Here is a 17,791-nt window from a genome sequence, read left to right on the forward strand (position 1 = left end):
TAAAGGTATTCCCGGGGAAGTCATCCCCACTCTCCTTATGGCTAGAAAGGAGGTCACGGCGAAGCATTATCACCGTATTTTGGAGAAAATGTGTCGTGGTGTGAAGCCAAAGAAGCTCCTGCGGAGGAGTTTCAACTGGGTCGATTCCTCCATTTTCTCTGACGTCCTAGTGGATGCTGGGGACTCCGTAAGGACCATGGGGAATAGCGGCTCCGCAGGAGACTGGGCACAACTAAGAAAGATTTAGGACTACCTGGTGTGCACTGGCTCCTCCCTCTATGCCCCTCCTCCAGACCTCAGTTAGAATTTTGTGCCCGGCCGAGCTGGTTGCACACTAGGGGCTCTCCTGAGCTCTTAGAAAAGAAAGTATATTTAGGTTTTTTATTTTCAGTGAGATCTGCTGGCAACAGACTCACTGCTACGAGGGACTGAGGGGAGAAGAAGCGACCCTACCTGCTTGCAGCTAGCTTGGGCTTCTTAGGCTACTGGACACCATTAGCTCCAGAGGGATCGAACACAGGCCCAGCCTCGGTCGTCCGGTCCCGGAGCCGCGCCGCCGTCCCCCTTGCAGAGCCAGAAGCAAGAAGAACGTCCAGGAAATCGGCGGCTGAAGACTCCGGTCTTCATTAAGGTAGCGCACAGCACTGCCGCTGTGTGCCATTGCTCCCCATGTACACCACACACTCCGGTCACTGATGGGTGCAGGGCGCTGGGGGAGGGGGGGGGGGGCGCGCGCCCTGGGCTGCAATAAGAGTACCTTAGCTTGGCAAATAAACACATAATATAGTCAGTAAGACTATATATGTGTAAAATCCCCTGCCAAAAATATCCTGAAAAAAGCGTGAGAAGTCCGCCGTGTAGGGGGCGGGGCTATCTCCCTCAGCACACTGGCGCCATTTCCTCTCACAGCTCCGCTGGAAGGACGCTCCCAAGGCTCTCCCCTGCAGTTTCCAGGCTCAATAGGGTAAAAAAGAGAGGGGGGGCACTAAATTTAGGCGCAAACTGTGTATTATAGCAGCTATAGGGGAAAATTCACTGTGTCTAGTGTGTATCCCTGCATTATATAGCGCTCTGGTGTGTGCTGGCATACTCTTTGTCTCCCCAAAGGACTTTGTGGGGTCCTGTCCTCAGTCAGAGCATTCCCTGTGTGTGTGCGGTGTGTCGGTACGGCTGTGTCGACATGTTTGATGAGGAGGCTTATGTGGAGGCGGAGCAGGTGCCGATAAATGTGATGTCACCCCCTGCGGGGTCGACACCTGAATGGATGGACATGTGGAAGGAATTATGCGACAGTGTCAACTCCTTACATAAAAGGTTTGACGACATAACAGATGTGGGACAGCCGGCTTCTCTGCCCGTGCCTGCCCAGGCGTCTCAAAAGCCATCAGGGGCTCTAAAACGCCCACTACCTCAGATGGCAGACACAGATGTCGACACGGCTACTGACTCCAGTGTCGACGACGATGAGACTAGTGTACATTCCAATAGAGCCACTCGTTATATGATTACGGCAATGAAAAATGTGTTGCACATTTCTGATATTACCCCAGGTACCACAAAAAAGGGTATTATGTTTGGGGAGAAAAAGCTACCAGTGGTTTTTCCCCCATTTGATGAATTAAATGAAGTGTGTGAAGAAGCGTGGGCTTCCTCCGATAAGAAACTGGTAATTTCTAAAAAGTTACTAATGGCGTACCCTTTCCCGCCAGAGGACAGGTCACGTTGGGAGACATCCCCTAGGGTGGATAAAGCGCTCACACGTCTGTCAAAAAAGGTGGCACTACCGTCTCCGGACACGGCCGCCCTAAAGGAGCCTGCGGATAGAAAGCAGGAGGCTATCCTGAAGTCTGTATATACACACTCAGGAATTATACTGAGACCGGCTATTGCTTCAGCATGGATGTGCAGTGCTGCAGCTGCGTGGTCAGATTCCCTGTCAGAAAACATTGATACCCTAGACAGGGACACTATATTGCTAACCGTAGAGCATATTAAAGACGCTGTCTTATACATGAGAGATGCACAGAGGGATATTTGCCGGCTGGCATCTAAAATAAACGCAATGTCCATTTCTGCCAGGAGAGGATTGTGGACTCGGCAGTGGACAGGAGATGCAGATTCTAAAAGGCACATGGAAGTTTTGCCTTACAAGGGTGAGGAGTTGTTTGGGGATGGTCTCTCGGACCTCGTTTCCACAGCGACAGCTGTGAAGTCAGCATTTTTACCCCATGTCCCCTCACAGCCAAAGAAAGCACCGTATTATCAGGTACAGTCCTTTCGGCCCCAGAAAGGCAAGCGGGTTAGAGGCGCGTCCTTTCTGCCCAGAGGCAGAGGTAGAGGGAAAAAGCTGCAACATACAGCCAGTTCCCAGGAACAAAAGTCCTCCCCCGCTTCCTCTAAGTCCACAGCATGACGCTGGGGCTCCACAGGCGGAGCCAGGTACGGTGGGGGCCCGTCTCAAGAACTTCAGCGACCAGTGGGCTCGCTCACGGGTTGATCCCTGGATTCTACAAGTAGTATCTCAGGGGTACAAGCTGGAATTCGAGACGTCTCCCCCTCGCCGTTTCCTCAAATCTGCCTTGCCGACAGCTCCCCCGGACAGGGAGGCAGTGCTGGAGGCGATTCACAAGCTGTATTCTCAGCAGGTGATAATCAAGGTACCCCTCCTTCAACAAGGACGGGGTTACTATTCCACAATGTTTGTGGTACCGAAACCGGACGGTTCGGTGAGACCCATTTTAAATTTAAAATCCTTGAACACTTATATAAGAAGGTTCAAGTTCAAGATGGAATCGCTCAGGGCGGTGATTGCAAGCCTGGACGAGGGGGATTACATGGTATCACTGGACATCATGGATGCTTACCTGCATGTCCCCATTTACCCTCCTCACCAGGAGTACCTCAGATTTGTGGTACAGGACTGTCATTACCAATTCCAGACGTTGCCGTTTGGTCTGTCCACGGCACCGAGGGTATTTACCAAGGTAATGGCCGAAATGATGATACTCCTTCGGAAAAAGGGAGTTTTAATTATCCCGTACTTGGACGATCTCCTTATAAAGGCGAGGTCCAGGGAACAGTTGTTGATCGGAGTAGCACTAGCTCGGGAAGTGCTACAACAGCACGGCTGGATCCTGAATATTCCAAAGTCGCAGCTGGTTCCTACAACGCGTCTGCTGTTCCTGGGGATGGTTCTGGACACAGAACAGAAAAAGGTGTTTCTCCCGGAGCAGAAGGCCAAGGAGTTGTCATCTCTGGTCAGAGACCTCCTAAAACCAAAACAGGTGTCGGTACACCACTGCACACGAGTCCTGGGAAAGATGGTGGCTTCTTACGAAGCAATTCCATTCGGAAGGTTCCATGCAAGGATCTTTCAGTGGGATCTGTTGGACAAGTGGTCCGGATCGCATCTTCAGATGCATCGGCTGATAACCCTGTCTCCAAGGGCCAGGTTGTCGCTGCTGTGGTGGCTGCAGAGTGCTCATCTTCTAGAGGGCCGCAGATTCGGCATACAGGACTAGATCCTGGTGACCACGGATGCCAGCCTTCGAGGTTGGGGGGCAGTCACACAGGGAAGAAACTTCCAGGGACAATGGTCGAGTCAGGAGACTTCCCTACACATAAATATTCTGGAACTAAGGGCCATTTACAATGCCCTAAGTCAGGCAAGACCCCTGCTTCAACACCAGCCGGTGCTGATCCAGTCAGACAACATCACGGCGGTCGCCCATGTAAACCGACAGGGCGGCACAAGAAGCAGGATGGCGATGGCAGAAGCCACAAGGATTCTCCGATGGGCGGAAAATCATGTGTTAGCACTGTCAGCAGTGTTCATTCCCGGAGTGGACAACTGGGAAGCAGACTTTCTCAGCAGACACGACCTCCACCCGGGAGAGTGGGGACTTCATCCAGAAGTCTACCAACTGATTGTAAACCGTTGGGAAAGGCCACAGGTGGACATGATGGCGTCCCGCCTCAACAAAAAGCTAAAAAGATATTGCGCCAGGTCAAGGGACCCTCAGGCGATAGCTGTGGACGCTCTAGTGACACCGTGGGTGTACCAGTCGGTTTATGTGTTCCCTCCTCTACCTCTCATACCCAGGGTACTGAGAATAATAAGAATGAGAGGAGTAATAACTATACTTGTGGTTCCGGATTGGCCAAGAAGAGCTTGGTACCCGGAACTTCAAGAAATGATCTTAGAGGACCCATGGCCTCTGCCGCTCAGACAGGACCTGCTGCAGCAGGGGCCCTGTCTGTTCCAAGACTTACCGCGGCTCCGTTTGACGGCATTGCGGTTGAACACCGGATCCTAAAAGAAAAGGGCATTCCGGAGGAAGTCATCCCTACGCTGATTAAAGCTAGGAAGGAGGTGACCGCAAACCATTATCACCGCATATGGCGAAAATATGTTGCGTGGTGTGAGGCCAGAAGGGCCCCAACGGAGGAATTTCAGCTGGGTCGATTTCTGCACTTCCTACAGTCAGGGGTGACTATGGGCCTCAAATTAGGTTCCATTAAGGTCCAGATTTCGGCTCTGTCGATTTTCTTCCAAAAAGAACTGGCTTCACTGCCTGAAGTTCAGACGTTTGTTAAAGGAGTGCTGCATATTCAGCCCCCTTTTGTGCCTCCAGTGGCACCTTGGGATCTCAACGTGGTGTTGGATTTCCTTAAGTCACATTGGTTTGAGCCACTTAAAACCGTGGAACTAAAATATCTCACGTGGAAAGTGGTCATGCTGTTGGCCTTGGCTTCGGCCAGGCGTGTGTCAGAATTGGCGGTTTTGTCATGTAAAAGCCCTTATCTGATTTTCCATATGGATAGGGCGGAATTGAAGACTCGTCCCCAATTTCTTCCTAAGGTGGTATCAGCTTTTCATTTGAACCAACCTATTGTGGTGCCTGCGGCTACTAAGGACTTGGAGGATTCCAAGTTGCTGGACGTAGTCAGGGCCCTGAAAATCTATGTTTCCAGGACGGCTGGAGTCTGGAAAACTGACTCGCTATTTATCCTGTATGCGCCCAACAAGCTGGGTGCTCCTGCTTCAAAGCAGTCTATTGCTCGCTGGATCTGTAGTACGATTCAACTTGCACATTCTGCGGCTGGACTGCCGCATCCTAAATCTGTAAAAGCCCATTCCACGAGGAAAGTGGGCTTTTCTTGGGCGGCTGCCCGAGGGGTCTCTGCTTTACAACTTTGCCGAGCTGCTACTTGGTCGGGTTCAAACACATTTGCTCAATTCTACAAGTTTGATACCCTGGCTGAGGAGAACCTTGAGTTTGCTCATTCGGTGCTGCAGAGTCATCCGCACTCTCCTGCCCGTTTGGGAGCTTTGGTATAATCCCCATGGTCCTTACGGAGTCCCCAGCATCCACTAGGACGTCAGAGAAAATAAGAATTTACTCACCGGTAATTTTATTTCTCGTAGTCCGTAGTGGATGCTGGGCGCCCATCCCAAGTGCGGATTGTCTGCAATACTTGTATATAGTTATTGCCTAACTAAAGGGTTATTGTTTGGAGCCATCTGTTTGAGAGGCTCAGTTGTTATTCATACTGTTCACTGGGTATAGTATCACGAGTTGTACAGTGTGATTGGTGTGGCTGGTATGAGTCTTACCCGGAATTCCAAATCCTTTCCTTATTGTGTCAGCTCTTCCGGGCACAGTTTCCTAACTGAGGTCTGGAGGAGGGGCATAGAGGGAGGAGCCAGTGCACACCAGGTAGTCCTAAATCTTTCTTAGTTGTGCCCAGTCTCCTGCGGAGCCGCTATTCCCCATGGTCCTTACGGAGTCCCCAGCATCCACTACGGACTACGAGAAATAGAATTACCGGTGAGTAAATTCTTATTTTTTGCAGGCAGGCGTGGATGCAGGCCGGAAATTGGGTTCCATCAAAGTGCAGATTTCGGTTTTATCTATTTTCTTTCAAAAAGAATTGGCCTGAAGTTCAGACTTTTGTGAAGGGAGTGCTGCATATCCATCCTCCGTTTGTGCCACCCGTGGCACTGTGGGATCTTGAAGTGGTGTTACAATTTCTTATGTCTCACTGGTTTGAACCTTTGCGAAAGGTTGAGTTAAAATTTCTCACTTGGAAAGTGGTCATGCTTTTGGCCTTAGCGTCCTCCAGACGGGTGTCAGAATTGGCGGCTTTGTCTCACAAGAGCCCATATTTGATTTTCCATGTGGATACAGCGGAATTGAGTACTCGTCAACAATTTCTGCCGAAGGTGGTGTCTTCGTTTCACATAAATTAACCTATTGTGGTGCCTGTGGCTACGGATGCTGTGGCAGTGCCAAAATCTCTTGATGTCGTGAGAGCTTTGAAAATTTATGTCGCCAGAACGGCTCTTGTTAGGAAAACGGAGGCTCTGTTTGTCCAACAAGATTGGAAGTCCTGCTTCCAAGCAGACTATTGCACGCTGGATTTGTAATACGATTCAGCACGCTCATTCTTCGGCTGGGTTGCCGTTGCCAAAGTCGGTAAAGGCCCATTCTACCAGGAAGGTGGGCTCGTCTTGGGCGGCTGCCCGAGGGGTCTCGGCACTTCAACCTTGCCGAGCAGCTACGTGGTCGGGTTCAAACAGTTTTGCTAAGTTCTACAAGTTTGATACCCTGGCTGATGAGGACCTCATGTTTGCTCAATCGGTGCTGCAGAGTTGTCCGCACTCTCCCGCACGGTCTGGGGCTATGGCATAGACCCCATGGTCCCTAGCATCCTCTAGGACGTAAGAGAAAATAGGATTTTAATACCTACCAGTAAATCCTTTTCTCCTAGTCCGTAGAGGATGCTGGGCGCCCATCCCAGTGCGTACTGTTACTTGCAGTTGTATTGTTGGTTGTTGTTTTCGGTTACACGACGGTTGTTTATCGGTTATGTTCAGCCTGTTGCTGTTTTTTCGTTCATACTGTTATATGGTATTCCTGCTAATCCAGGTGTACGGTGTGTTTGTGGTGTGAGCTGGTATGTATCTCACCCTTAGTTTAAAAAAAACCTTTTCCTCAAAATGTCCGTCTCCCCTGGGCACAGTTCCTATAACTGAGGTCTGGAGGAGGGGCATAGAGGGAGGAGCCAGTTCACACCCAGTAAAAGTCTTATAGTGTGCCCATGTCTCCTGCGGATCCCGTCTATACCCCATGGTCCTTTTGGAGTCCCCAGCATACTCTACGGACTAGGAGAAAAGGATTTACCGGTAGGTATTAAAATCCTATTTCTCTTACGTCCTAGAGGATGCTGGGGACTCCGTAAGGACCATGGGGTATAGACGGCTCCGCAGGAGACATGGGCACACTAAAGCTTTAGAATGGGTGTGCACTGGCTCCTCCCTCTATGCCCCTCCTCCAGACCTCAGTTAGTTCCTGTGCCCAGTGGAGACTGGATGCACTGCAGGGGGAGCTCTCCTGAGTTTCTCTGAAAAAGCTTTTGTTAGGTTTATTATTTTCAGGGAGCACTGCTGGCAACAGGCTCCCTGCTTCGTGGGACTGAAGGGAGAGAAGCAGACCTACTTAAATGATAGGCTCTGCTTCTTAGGCTACTGGACACCATTAGCTCCAGAGGGAGTCGGAACGCAGGTCTCACCCTCGCCGTTCGTCCCGGAGCCGCGCCGCCGTCCTCCTCACAGAGCCGGAAGATAGAAGCCGGGTGAGTATAAGAAGAAAGAAGACCTCAAAGGCGGCAGAAGACTTCAGATCTTCATGAGGTAACGCGCAGTGGTAACGCTGCGCGCCATTGCTCCCAGCTCTCACACACAGGCGCCACAGTAAGGGTGCAGGGCGCAGGGGGGGCGCCCTGGGCAGCATAAATATACCTCAGATAAGACTGGCAGAGTACTTATATATACTGTAGAGGTTATATAATTCCAAATCCCCCGCCAGTATAAAGATTTAGAGCGGGACCGAAGCCCACCGTCGGGGGGCGGAGCTTGATCCTCCAGCACTAACCAGCGCCATTCTCTCCTCAGCATGCTGCAGAGAAGCGGCCCCGGACTCTCCCCTGCTGTTAGCTAGTACAGAGGGCCAAAACGAAGGGGGGGCACATTATTTGGCGCAAAAATGTGGTGTTTTACACATATATATAAAAAGCGCTGACAGGCTGGGATTTTGGGTCTCAGTGTACAGTGGCGCTGGGTGTGTGCTGGCATACTCTCTCTCTGTCTCTCCTAAGTGCCTTATTGTGGGTCAGTCCCCATAATATTAGGTATCCCAGTGTGTGTGGGGGTGTCAGTACGTGTGTGTCGACATGTCTGAGGTGGAAGGCTCATCTAGGGAGGAGGCAGAGCAGATGATTGTGGTGTCTCCGTCGGCGCCGCCGACACCTGATTGGATAAATATGTGGAATGTTGTAAATGCTAGTGTGACTTTATTACACAAAAGATTGGACAAAACTGAGTCCAAGGAAAAAGCAGGGAGTCAATCCATAGCTTTGACTGTGTCACAGGGCCCTTCGGGGTCTCAGAAATGTCCCCTTTCACAGGTAGTAGACATTGATACCGATACGGATTCCGACTCCAGTGTCGACGATAATTATGCTAAGTTGCACCCAAGGGTGGCCATGAGTATTCAATATATGATTGTTGCAATAAAAGATGTTTTGCATATCACTGAGGACCCCTCTGTCCCTGACACAAGGGTCTGCATGTTTAAGGAAAAGAAACCTGAGGTAACTTTTCCCCCATCTCACGAGCTGAACGCCCTGTTTGAAAAAGCTTGGGAAACTCCAGATAAGAAACTGCAGATTCCCAAGAGGATTATTATGGCGTAACCTTTCCACCCCCAGGACAGGTAACGGTGGAATCCTCACCCACGGTGGACAAGACTTTAACGCGCTTGTCAAAAAAGGTGGCGCTACCATCCCCTGATACGGCAGCCCTCTAGGATCCTGCTGATCGCAGACAGGAAACTACCTTAAAATCAATTTATACACATACAGGTGCCCTACTAAGGCCTGCAGTAACGTCGGCATGGGTGGGTAGCGCAGTTGCAGCGTGGGCAGATACCTTGTCATCTGACATTGACACCCTAGATAAAGATACCATTTTGTTGACCTTGGGTCACACTAAATACGCAGCATTATATATGAGAGAAGCTGCGAGAGATATTGGGCTGTTGGGTTCAAGAGCCAATGCCATGGCAATTAATGCTAGACGGTCCCTGTGGACCTGCCAATGGACAGGTGATGCTGATTCTAAAAGACATATAGAGACTTTGCCTTACAAAGGTGAATTTTTAATTGGGGGAGGGCTTCGCGGATCTGGTTACCACAGCTACCGCGGGTAAATCTTCTTTTTTGCCTTATGTTCCCCAACAGCAAAAGAAAACACCTCAGTATCAGATGCAGTCCTTTCGGTCGCATAAGGACAGAAAGGGTCGGGGCTCTTCCTTCCTCGCCAGAGGTGGAGGTAGAGGGGAAAGAGCGCCTGCTACGGCTAGTTCCCAGGGACAAAATTCCTCCCCGTCCTCTACAAAATCCACTGCATGACGCTGGGGCTCCGCTGAGGGAGTCCGCGCCGGTGGCACGTCTTCGACTCTTCAGTCAAGTCTGGGTTCAGTCGGACTTGGATCCTTGGGCGGTAGAAATTTTATCCCAGGGATGCAAACTAGAATTCGAAGATGTGCCTCCTCACCGATTTTTCAAATCGGTCTTGCCAGTTTCCTCCCCAGAGAGGGAAAACAGTGGCAGCTGCCATACAGAAACTGTATCATCAGTAAGTGATTATCAAGGTTCCCCTTCTACAACAGGGGAAGGGTTTTTATTCAAGCCTTTTTGTGGTCCCGAAACCGGATGGCTCGGTCAGGCCCATTCTGAATTTAAAATCCCTGAACCTATATCTGAAAAGGTTCAAATTCAAGATGTAATCTCTCCGGGCAGTGATCTCCAGCCTGGAAGGGGGGGGGGGGGGGGGGGTTTATGGTGTCACTAGACATAAAGGATGCATACTTTCATGTCCCCATTTATCCTCCTCATCAGGCGTACCTGAGATTCGCTGTACAGGATTGTTATTACCAATTTCAGACGTTGCCGTTTGGGCTTTCCACGGCCCCAACAAGGTAATGGCGGAAATGATGGGGCTCCTGCGCAAGCAAGGCGTCGCAATTATCCCGTACTTGGACGATCTCCTGATAAAGGCGAGTTCAAGGGAAAAATTGTTACAAAGCGTATCTTTCTCCCTGAGAATACTACAACAACAAGGCTGGATCCTAAATCTACCAAAGTCGCAGTTGGTTCCAGCAACTCGACTGTCGTTTTTGGGCATAATTCGGGACACAGAAAAACAAAAGGTCTTTCTCCCAGAGGAAAAAGCCCAAGTACTCCAGAACATGGCCAGAGACCTGTTAAAGCCAAAAAGAGTGTCAGTTCATCAATGCACTCATGTATTAGGAAAGATGGTGGCGGCCTACGAGGACCTTCTGGACAAGTGGTCAGGGTCCCACCTGCTCATGCATCGGAAAATTGCCCTGTTCCCCCGGGCCAAGGTCTCTCTCCCATGGTGGCTCCAGAGTGCTCACCTTCTAGAGGGTCGCAGGTTCGGCATTCAAGATTGGGTTCTTGTGACCACGGACGCAAGCCTCCGAGGATGGGGAGCAGTCACACAGGGAAACAACTTTCAGGGAATATGGTCATGCCAAGAGGCTTGCTTACACATCAATGTGCTGAAATTGAGGGCCATTTACAATGGCCTCAAACAAGCAGAGAATTTTCTTCGCAACCTGCCTGTTCTGATCCAGTCAGACAACGTCACGGCCGTGGCGCATGTGAACCGCCAGGGCGGGACAAAAAGCAGAGCAGAAATGACAGAAGCCACCAGGATTCTTCGCTGGGCGGAAAATCATGTGAGCGCTCTGTCAGCGGTCTTCATTCCAGAGTGGACAACTGGGAAGCAGACTTCTTCAGCAGACACGATCTCCATCTAGGAGAGTGGGGACTTCATCAGGAAATCTTTACAGAGGTGACAAGTCGTTGGGGACTTCCGCAAATAGACATGATGGCATCACACCTCAACAGGAAGATTCGGACGTATTGTTCCAGGTCGAAGGACCCTCAGGCAGCGGCGGTGGACGCCCTGGGGACACCGTGGGTGTTTCAGTCGGTCTATGTGTTCCCTCCACTTCCTTTCATCTCAAAAATATTGAAAATCATCAGACGAACAAGAGTGCAGACGATACTCATTGTTCCAGATTGGCCTCGAGGGGCCTGGTATGCAGATCTTCAGGGACTGCTCTCAGAAGATCCGTGGCCCCTTCCTCTCAGGGAGGACCTGCTACTACAGGGGCCCTGCGTGTTCCAAGACTTACCGCTGTTACGTTTGACGGCATGGCGGTTTAACACCAAATCCTAGCTAAAAAGGGTATTCCAGAGGAGGTCATTACTACTCTTATTAAAGCTAGAAAAGATGTTACGGCGAAACACTATCACCGTATCTTGAGAAAATATGTGTCTTGGTATGAAGCCAAGGATGCTCCTACTGAGGATTTCAACTAGGACATTTTCTCCATTTTCTACAGAAAGGAGTGGATATGGGCCTAAAGTTAGGCTCAATTGAGGTGCAGATTTCTGCCTTATCCATATTCTCTCACAGTAGTCCAGACTTTGGTAAAAGGAGGGTTGCACATCCAACCTCTTTTTGTGCCCCCAGTGGCACCTTGGGACCTTAACGTGGTGGTAAGTTTCCTTGAGTCACACTGGTTTGAACCGCTTCAAACAGTTGAATTGAAGTTTCTTACTTAGAAAGTGGTCATGTTATTGGCCTTGGCATCTGCGAGGCGGGTGTCCGAGTTGGCGGCCTTGTCTTTCAAGAGCCCCTATCTGATTTTCCATGCGGATCGAGCAGAGTTGAGGACTCGTCCTCAATTTCTGCCTAAAGTGGTTTCGTCATTTCATATGAACCAACCTATTGTGGTGCCTGTGACTACAGGATCCTTGGAGGATTCCAGATCCCTTGATGTAGTCAGGGCCTTAAAGATTTATTTAGCCAGAACGGCTACGGTTAGGAAAACAGATGCTCTGTTTGTCCTGTATGCAGCCAACAAGGTTGACACTCGTACATCTAAGCAGACTTTTGCTCGCTGGATCTGTAACACGATTCAGCAGGCTCATTCTACGGCTGGATTGCCAGTAACAGATTCAGTAAAGGCCCATTCCACTAGGAAGGTGGGCTCTTCTTGGGCGGATGCCCGAGGTGTCTCGGCATTACAGCTTTGCCGAGCAGCTACTTGGTCGGGGTCAAAAACTTTTGCTAAGTGCTACAAGTTGATACCCTGGCTGATGAGGACCTCGTGTTTGCTCAGTCGGTGCTGCAGAGTCATCCGCACTCTCCCGCCCGTTCTGGAGCTTTGGTATAAACCCCATGGTCCTTACGGAGTCCCGAGCATCCTCTAGGACATAAGAGAAAATAAGATTTTTAACCTACCGGTAAATCTTTTTTTCCTAGTCCATAGAGGATGCTGGGCGCCCGTCCCAGTGCGGAAACATTCGGCAAGACTTGTATATAGTTATTGCGTACTTAAGGGTTAAGTTACAGTTGAGATCGGCCTCTGGCTGATGCTGTTTTGTTCATACTGTTAACTGGTTATTGTATGCCATGTTGTACGGTGTGTATGGTGTGGGCTGGTGTGTATCTCGCCCTTAGATAACAAAATCCTTTTCCTCGTACTGTCAGTCTCCTCTGGGCACAGTCCTAACTGAGGTCTGGAGGAGGGGCATAGAGGGAGGAGCCAGTGCACACCCATTCTAAAGCTTTACAGTGCCCATGTCTCCTGCGGAGCCGTCTATACCCCATGGTCCTTACGGAGTCCCCAGCATCCTCTACGGACTAGGAGAAAAAGATTTACCGGTAGGTTTAAAATCTTATTTTATTTTTTATTTTTTTTTCCTTTTGGGTGTGGTCTCAAAGCTCATATTGAAATAGTCTTACATTGGGATGTATGGTGATATGCAAAATGCAATTTCTCTAGACCTATTCACAATCAAATATTCATTATTTCACCTGAGAAACATAGCCAGAATTAATCTCCAAATTCCCTCAGAAGATCTGCCTTTGTATCATCATGCTTAAGGTGTGTACACACAAGACGATATTATGAACGATTTGGTCGTGTCCAATCGATCGAAGCGAGAATTCGTTCAAATCATCCACTGTGTACGCACTATCACAATGCTAATGCGCGCACCTGCGGGTTGCTAACGAAGCCTCAGTTCTTTTGTACATGCAGGAAGGTCTGGGGTTGTCGTTAGCCATGCCCGCACCCAATCACCAACTGCCCACCGTTGCTGCCATCATCGACAAGTATGTGATTGGTCCCGTCGCTAACTATAATGCGCTGGGTAAACATCGTCTCATGTGTACCCAGCTCTTTAGACTACTGCAATTCCTTCTACATAGAACTCCCAGTAAAATAATTACACTGCTTGCAGCTGCCAGGCTGTTTTGTAACCAGCCCTGTTCCAGCCACATAACATCCATTTTCTACTCCATCCACTGGCTGCTTGTAAAATGCAGAATCTGTTTCAAGATTGGCTTACTGACTTTTAAAGCCCTACGTAACCAGGTTCCATGGTGTCTTAAGCAACTACAGATTCCTTGCTGCCCCAATCACTATCTGCGATCTGTGGATGTAGGGCTATTAGCAGTACCTAGAATCTGCCTAAATTCATCTGGGTTGTAAACTTCCAACTTTGCGGCTCTAACTCTATGGAACTCTCTTCCAAGCACAGTTTGAGAGGCCTCCGCTATAGAATCCTTCAAAAACAGACTTGAGACTTATTATTATTTTCATTTATTTTTTTAGTTTTGTATGTAATATAATTGGTAGTTTAAAGTAAAACCATTTATACTATTAAAGCTGATAGGATATAGTGAATTAGTAATGGAACATTTATTTATAATGTTTAATTTTAAAACTGATGATAAAGTGAACTACAGGTTGAGTATCCCTTATCCAAAATGCCTGGGACCAGAGGTATTTTGGATATGGGATTTTTCCGTAGTTTGGAATAATTGCATACCATAATGAGATATCGTGGATATGGGACCTAAGTCTAAGCACAGAATGTACTTATGTTTCATATACACCTTATACACACAGCCTGAAGGTAATTTTAGCCAATATTTTTTATAACTTTGTGCATTAAACAAAGTGTGTCTACATTCACACAATTCATTTATGTTTCTTATACACCTTATACACACAACCTGAAGGTCATTTAATACAATATTTTTAATAACTGTGTATTAAACAAGGTTTGTGTACATTAAGCCATCAAAAAACAAATGTTTCACTATCTCACTCTCACTCAAAAAAGTCCGTATTTCGGAATATTCCGTATTTCGGATATTTGGATATGGGATACTCAACCTGTAGTAAGTTGTTGGTAGAAAGTACACCTGGTATGAATCGTAACCATGGGAAGTTGCTGTGGTTTCCTGTAATGGATGAGTGCAAAAAGCTATGCTTCAGTAGATCCTCTGCATTCTTTTTCTGGTCTCTGCATGCAATTTTTATGTTTAACAAGTTTTGTAGACTCTCAGAAAGCTGGAATCCTCTGTATAGATATTTAATTTAACCATAACATTGTGTTTTTGTTTTTAGGTTGGCCATATCCGTGCGGAACGTGACATTTTGGTAGAAGCAGACAGTTTGTGGGTGGTGAAAATGTTTTATAGTTTCCAGGACAAGCTCAACCTTTACCTGATCATGGAGTTCCTGCCTGGAGGTACTCGTTCAATTATAACGCTTGTGGTTCCATAACCATTTCTTTGGAATACATAAGGTTATCTGTCACACAATGTGCAACGTGTCCGCAAATCAAATTATTGAGCTTTTTGTTTGTTTTCGGGGGGGGGTTACCAAAAAGCTTGTGCTTAAAACTACTATTCATTGATAGAGCATGGAGTATGATAATTAATCAAATAGAAAGGCATTATTTATCTTTGAATTGGTTTATGGTGCCAACCAGGGGAGTGTTTGAGAGAAGGGTGCCCGTGTGCAGACTGTGGGGGCCCCCTCCTCTCTGCAGTGCTGTAAACTGTGCGCATATTTGAGTCTCTGAATCATGGTGTCTGCCATGTTCCCAGAGACTAATCTGCGCATTCGCAAACCACCAGGAAAATGGCCGTTGCGCCATTTTTCAAGTGATTTCTCTTGCAGCGTCGCCAACATGGGATTCTGAAGAAGTAAGTGATTAAACATGTGAGCATGGTGCGCAGTGTGGGCCCCCCGGACCCGGTGGCCCATTACAGAAACACCCTAGTATACCCAAATAGTATTGCACTGAGAACCAGTGCTCTTCACCAACCTTGCCTACTAAAGGGACAAACATTTAGCATCCTCCTTAGTGGATCTTATATCACTGGAATTCATCCCTCTTAACTTCCCCATCACCTGCCTTGTTTCTTATTTCTACATTATAACACCCCCCCCCCCAACACCCATTTTATACACTTACTCATGTTTAATATGCCGTTATTTTAAATATAGTCTATGTATTGCATCAACACTGCAATGCAGTTTACCATTGTGTTGACCCTTGCCTAATAGAGTATGTGTTTGCTACTCCTACTGAGAGACACACATGCACTTACTTTATCTCTTAGTCCCACCTCAGGTTTGGTCAGTCCCAGCATCTGTTCATTTATTTAATTCTAACCACATAACCATCATAGATACATAAGATTCTTATATTTACACTAGATTCACACCATTCATCAAACCTTCATTGTAAAAGACCATCTAACATAGATGTTGCTATTGGCATGTTTCATGTATTTCTATTTTAGCTAGAGATTTCATGTGGAAGTTATTCTACTCTTGAAACTATCTCTGATCATAGTATAATTGAGTATGGAAATATGGATTTAAGATAATGCTGTCTACCTTTATGTAACAAAACTCTGTGATCGTGCTGAGGCAAGAAATGTGTGTCTCCTGGGGACACCTAGCCTTAAAGAAAATTGGGGCCCTACTCCGCTGTTTCTGGGTCCCAAAATATATTATGGGGGGGTGAAAGTAGGCAGCAGTTGGGACAGTGCTGGGGTCAGGTGACAGTTTGGGTAGTGCTGGGGACAGGTAACAGTTGGGGTAGAGTTTGGAGAGAGGCAGGCAGAGAGTGAGTTGGGGTAAAGCTGTGGGGGAGTTACGGACAGACCGCAGTTGGGAGAGTGCTAAGGTTAAGGATGGGTTTAGGGGCAAGCAGTGCTGGGGATAGGAGGGGGTTAGTGTAGATTACAGTTGGGGCAGTACTGGGGGCAGGGAGGTTAGTGGCAGGCAGTGCTTGGGGGTAGGGTATGGGTAAGAATAGATAGCTTAAATTAGTAGTAACAGTCTGCATCTTGTTAGCTACAAAGTATTATATTGAGGTTGGGGTTCTTTTTCCATGAACAGGTACACCACCGATAATCCCGCACCCTCTGTTCCGAATATCCGTTTTGCCGGATTATTGGTGATATTGGTGTTGGTGGCATCCTGAACACCCCCGGCAGCCTATCTAAGCCGACCCAACTTCCCCCCGCAGCCTATCTAAGCCGACCCAACTTCCCCCCGCAGCCTATCTAAGCCCTCCCGCAGCCTAACTGGCACCCACAGCCTAACTTCACCTGGCACCTGATGTGTCCGGATTAAAAAAGATGACTGATAATCGAGGGTGTACCTGTATATGAAGTCGATTTTTTTTTTTCTCTTACGTTTTAGAGGATACTGGAGTTCCATTTAGTACCATGGGGTATAGACTGGTCCACTAGGAGCCATGGGCACTTAAAGAATTTGGTAGTGTGTTCTGGCTCCTCCCTCTATGCCCCTCCTACCAGACTCAGGGGTACATTTACTAAGCTGTGATAAGAGCGGAGATGTCAGCCAGTGGAGACGTTGCCACATCATCCAATCAACAGCTCTGTATAATTTTATAGTATGCAAATTATAGATGTTACTTCAGTGCTGATTGGTTGCCATGGGGAATTTCTCCACTGGCTCACTTCGCTCTTATCACTGCTAAGTAAATGTCTCCCGCAGTTTAGAAAATGTGCCCGGAGCAGCAGGTCACGCTTATGGAAGCTCCTGAAGAGTTTTCTGCATTTATTTTTCTGTTTGTTATTTTCAGGGAGGACTGGTTGGCACCAGCCTGACCTGCTTTGTGCGACTTAGGGGGGGAACGGCCCAACCTCCCAAAGGGTTAATTGTTCCGTTCCCCGCTTACAGGACACTAGCTCCTGAGGGAACTATTCGCAAGCACCACCGCGAGCCTACATTCCCGAAGCACGCCGCCACCCCTAAGAGAGCCAGAAGAAAGAAGAATGGTGAGTATTAAGCTGGCTCCAAAATACTGTCTCTCCCTAGAAGGGCTCTTTGTGAGTTAATTGTGCTTTTAACCTTTCCTCTGTGTTTGTGTGCTTTCACATTTACATTATGGGGGTTATTCCGACCCGTTCGCACGCAATGGTTCTTCGCTGCGGTGCGAATGGGACTGCGGCTGCGCGGCGCCCGCAATGCGCACGTGTGGTGTTGCCTGGCGACAGTCGTCGCCGGGCAGCAACGGCCCCAGCGCTGAAAGTGATCGCAGCGTCAATCACAAGAAGATTGACGGCGGGGAGGCGTTCCGGGGCGTCTACGCGCCGTTTTCCAGGCGTGGAGATCCGAACGCAGTCGTGTCCAGGCGTTTGGAGGGCGGATGTCTGACGTCAATCCCGGGACCTTCGTCGCTGGATCCGTCGCACAGGGTAAGTAGGTCTGACCCTGGTCTTTTTTTTTGCAGGAAACTGCTAAAATACACTCCCCCATAGACGGCGTCTAGTTGATCGCACGAGCAG

At 48.4% G+C, this 17,791-nt stretch overlaps 1 protein-coding gene across 2 annotated transcripts in view; it reads left to right on the top strand.

Annotated features, from left to right (window-relative positions):
- The window catches only part of LOC135047464 (serine/threonine-protein kinase 38), a 249,986-nt gene that overhangs the window by 159,312 nt on the left and 72,883 nt on the right, over positions 1-17,791 (top strand). For both annotated transcript variants that reach the window (XM_063955453.1, XM_063955454.1), the window contains exon 6: positions 14,583-14,706. In XM_063955453.1, the coding sequence (XP_063811523.1) occupies positions 14,583-14,706 (124 nt within the window). The remainder of the gene's footprint in view (positions 1-14,582; positions 14,707-17,791) is intronic.

Source organism: Pseudophryne corroboree, chromosome 2 (assembly GCF_028390025.1).
Source record: "Pseudophryne corroboree isolate aPseCor3 chromosome 2, aPseCor3.hap2, whole genome shotgun sequence".
Taxonomy (NCBI): Eukaryota; Metazoa; Chordata; class Amphibia; order Anura; family Myobatrachidae; genus Pseudophryne; species Pseudophryne corroboree.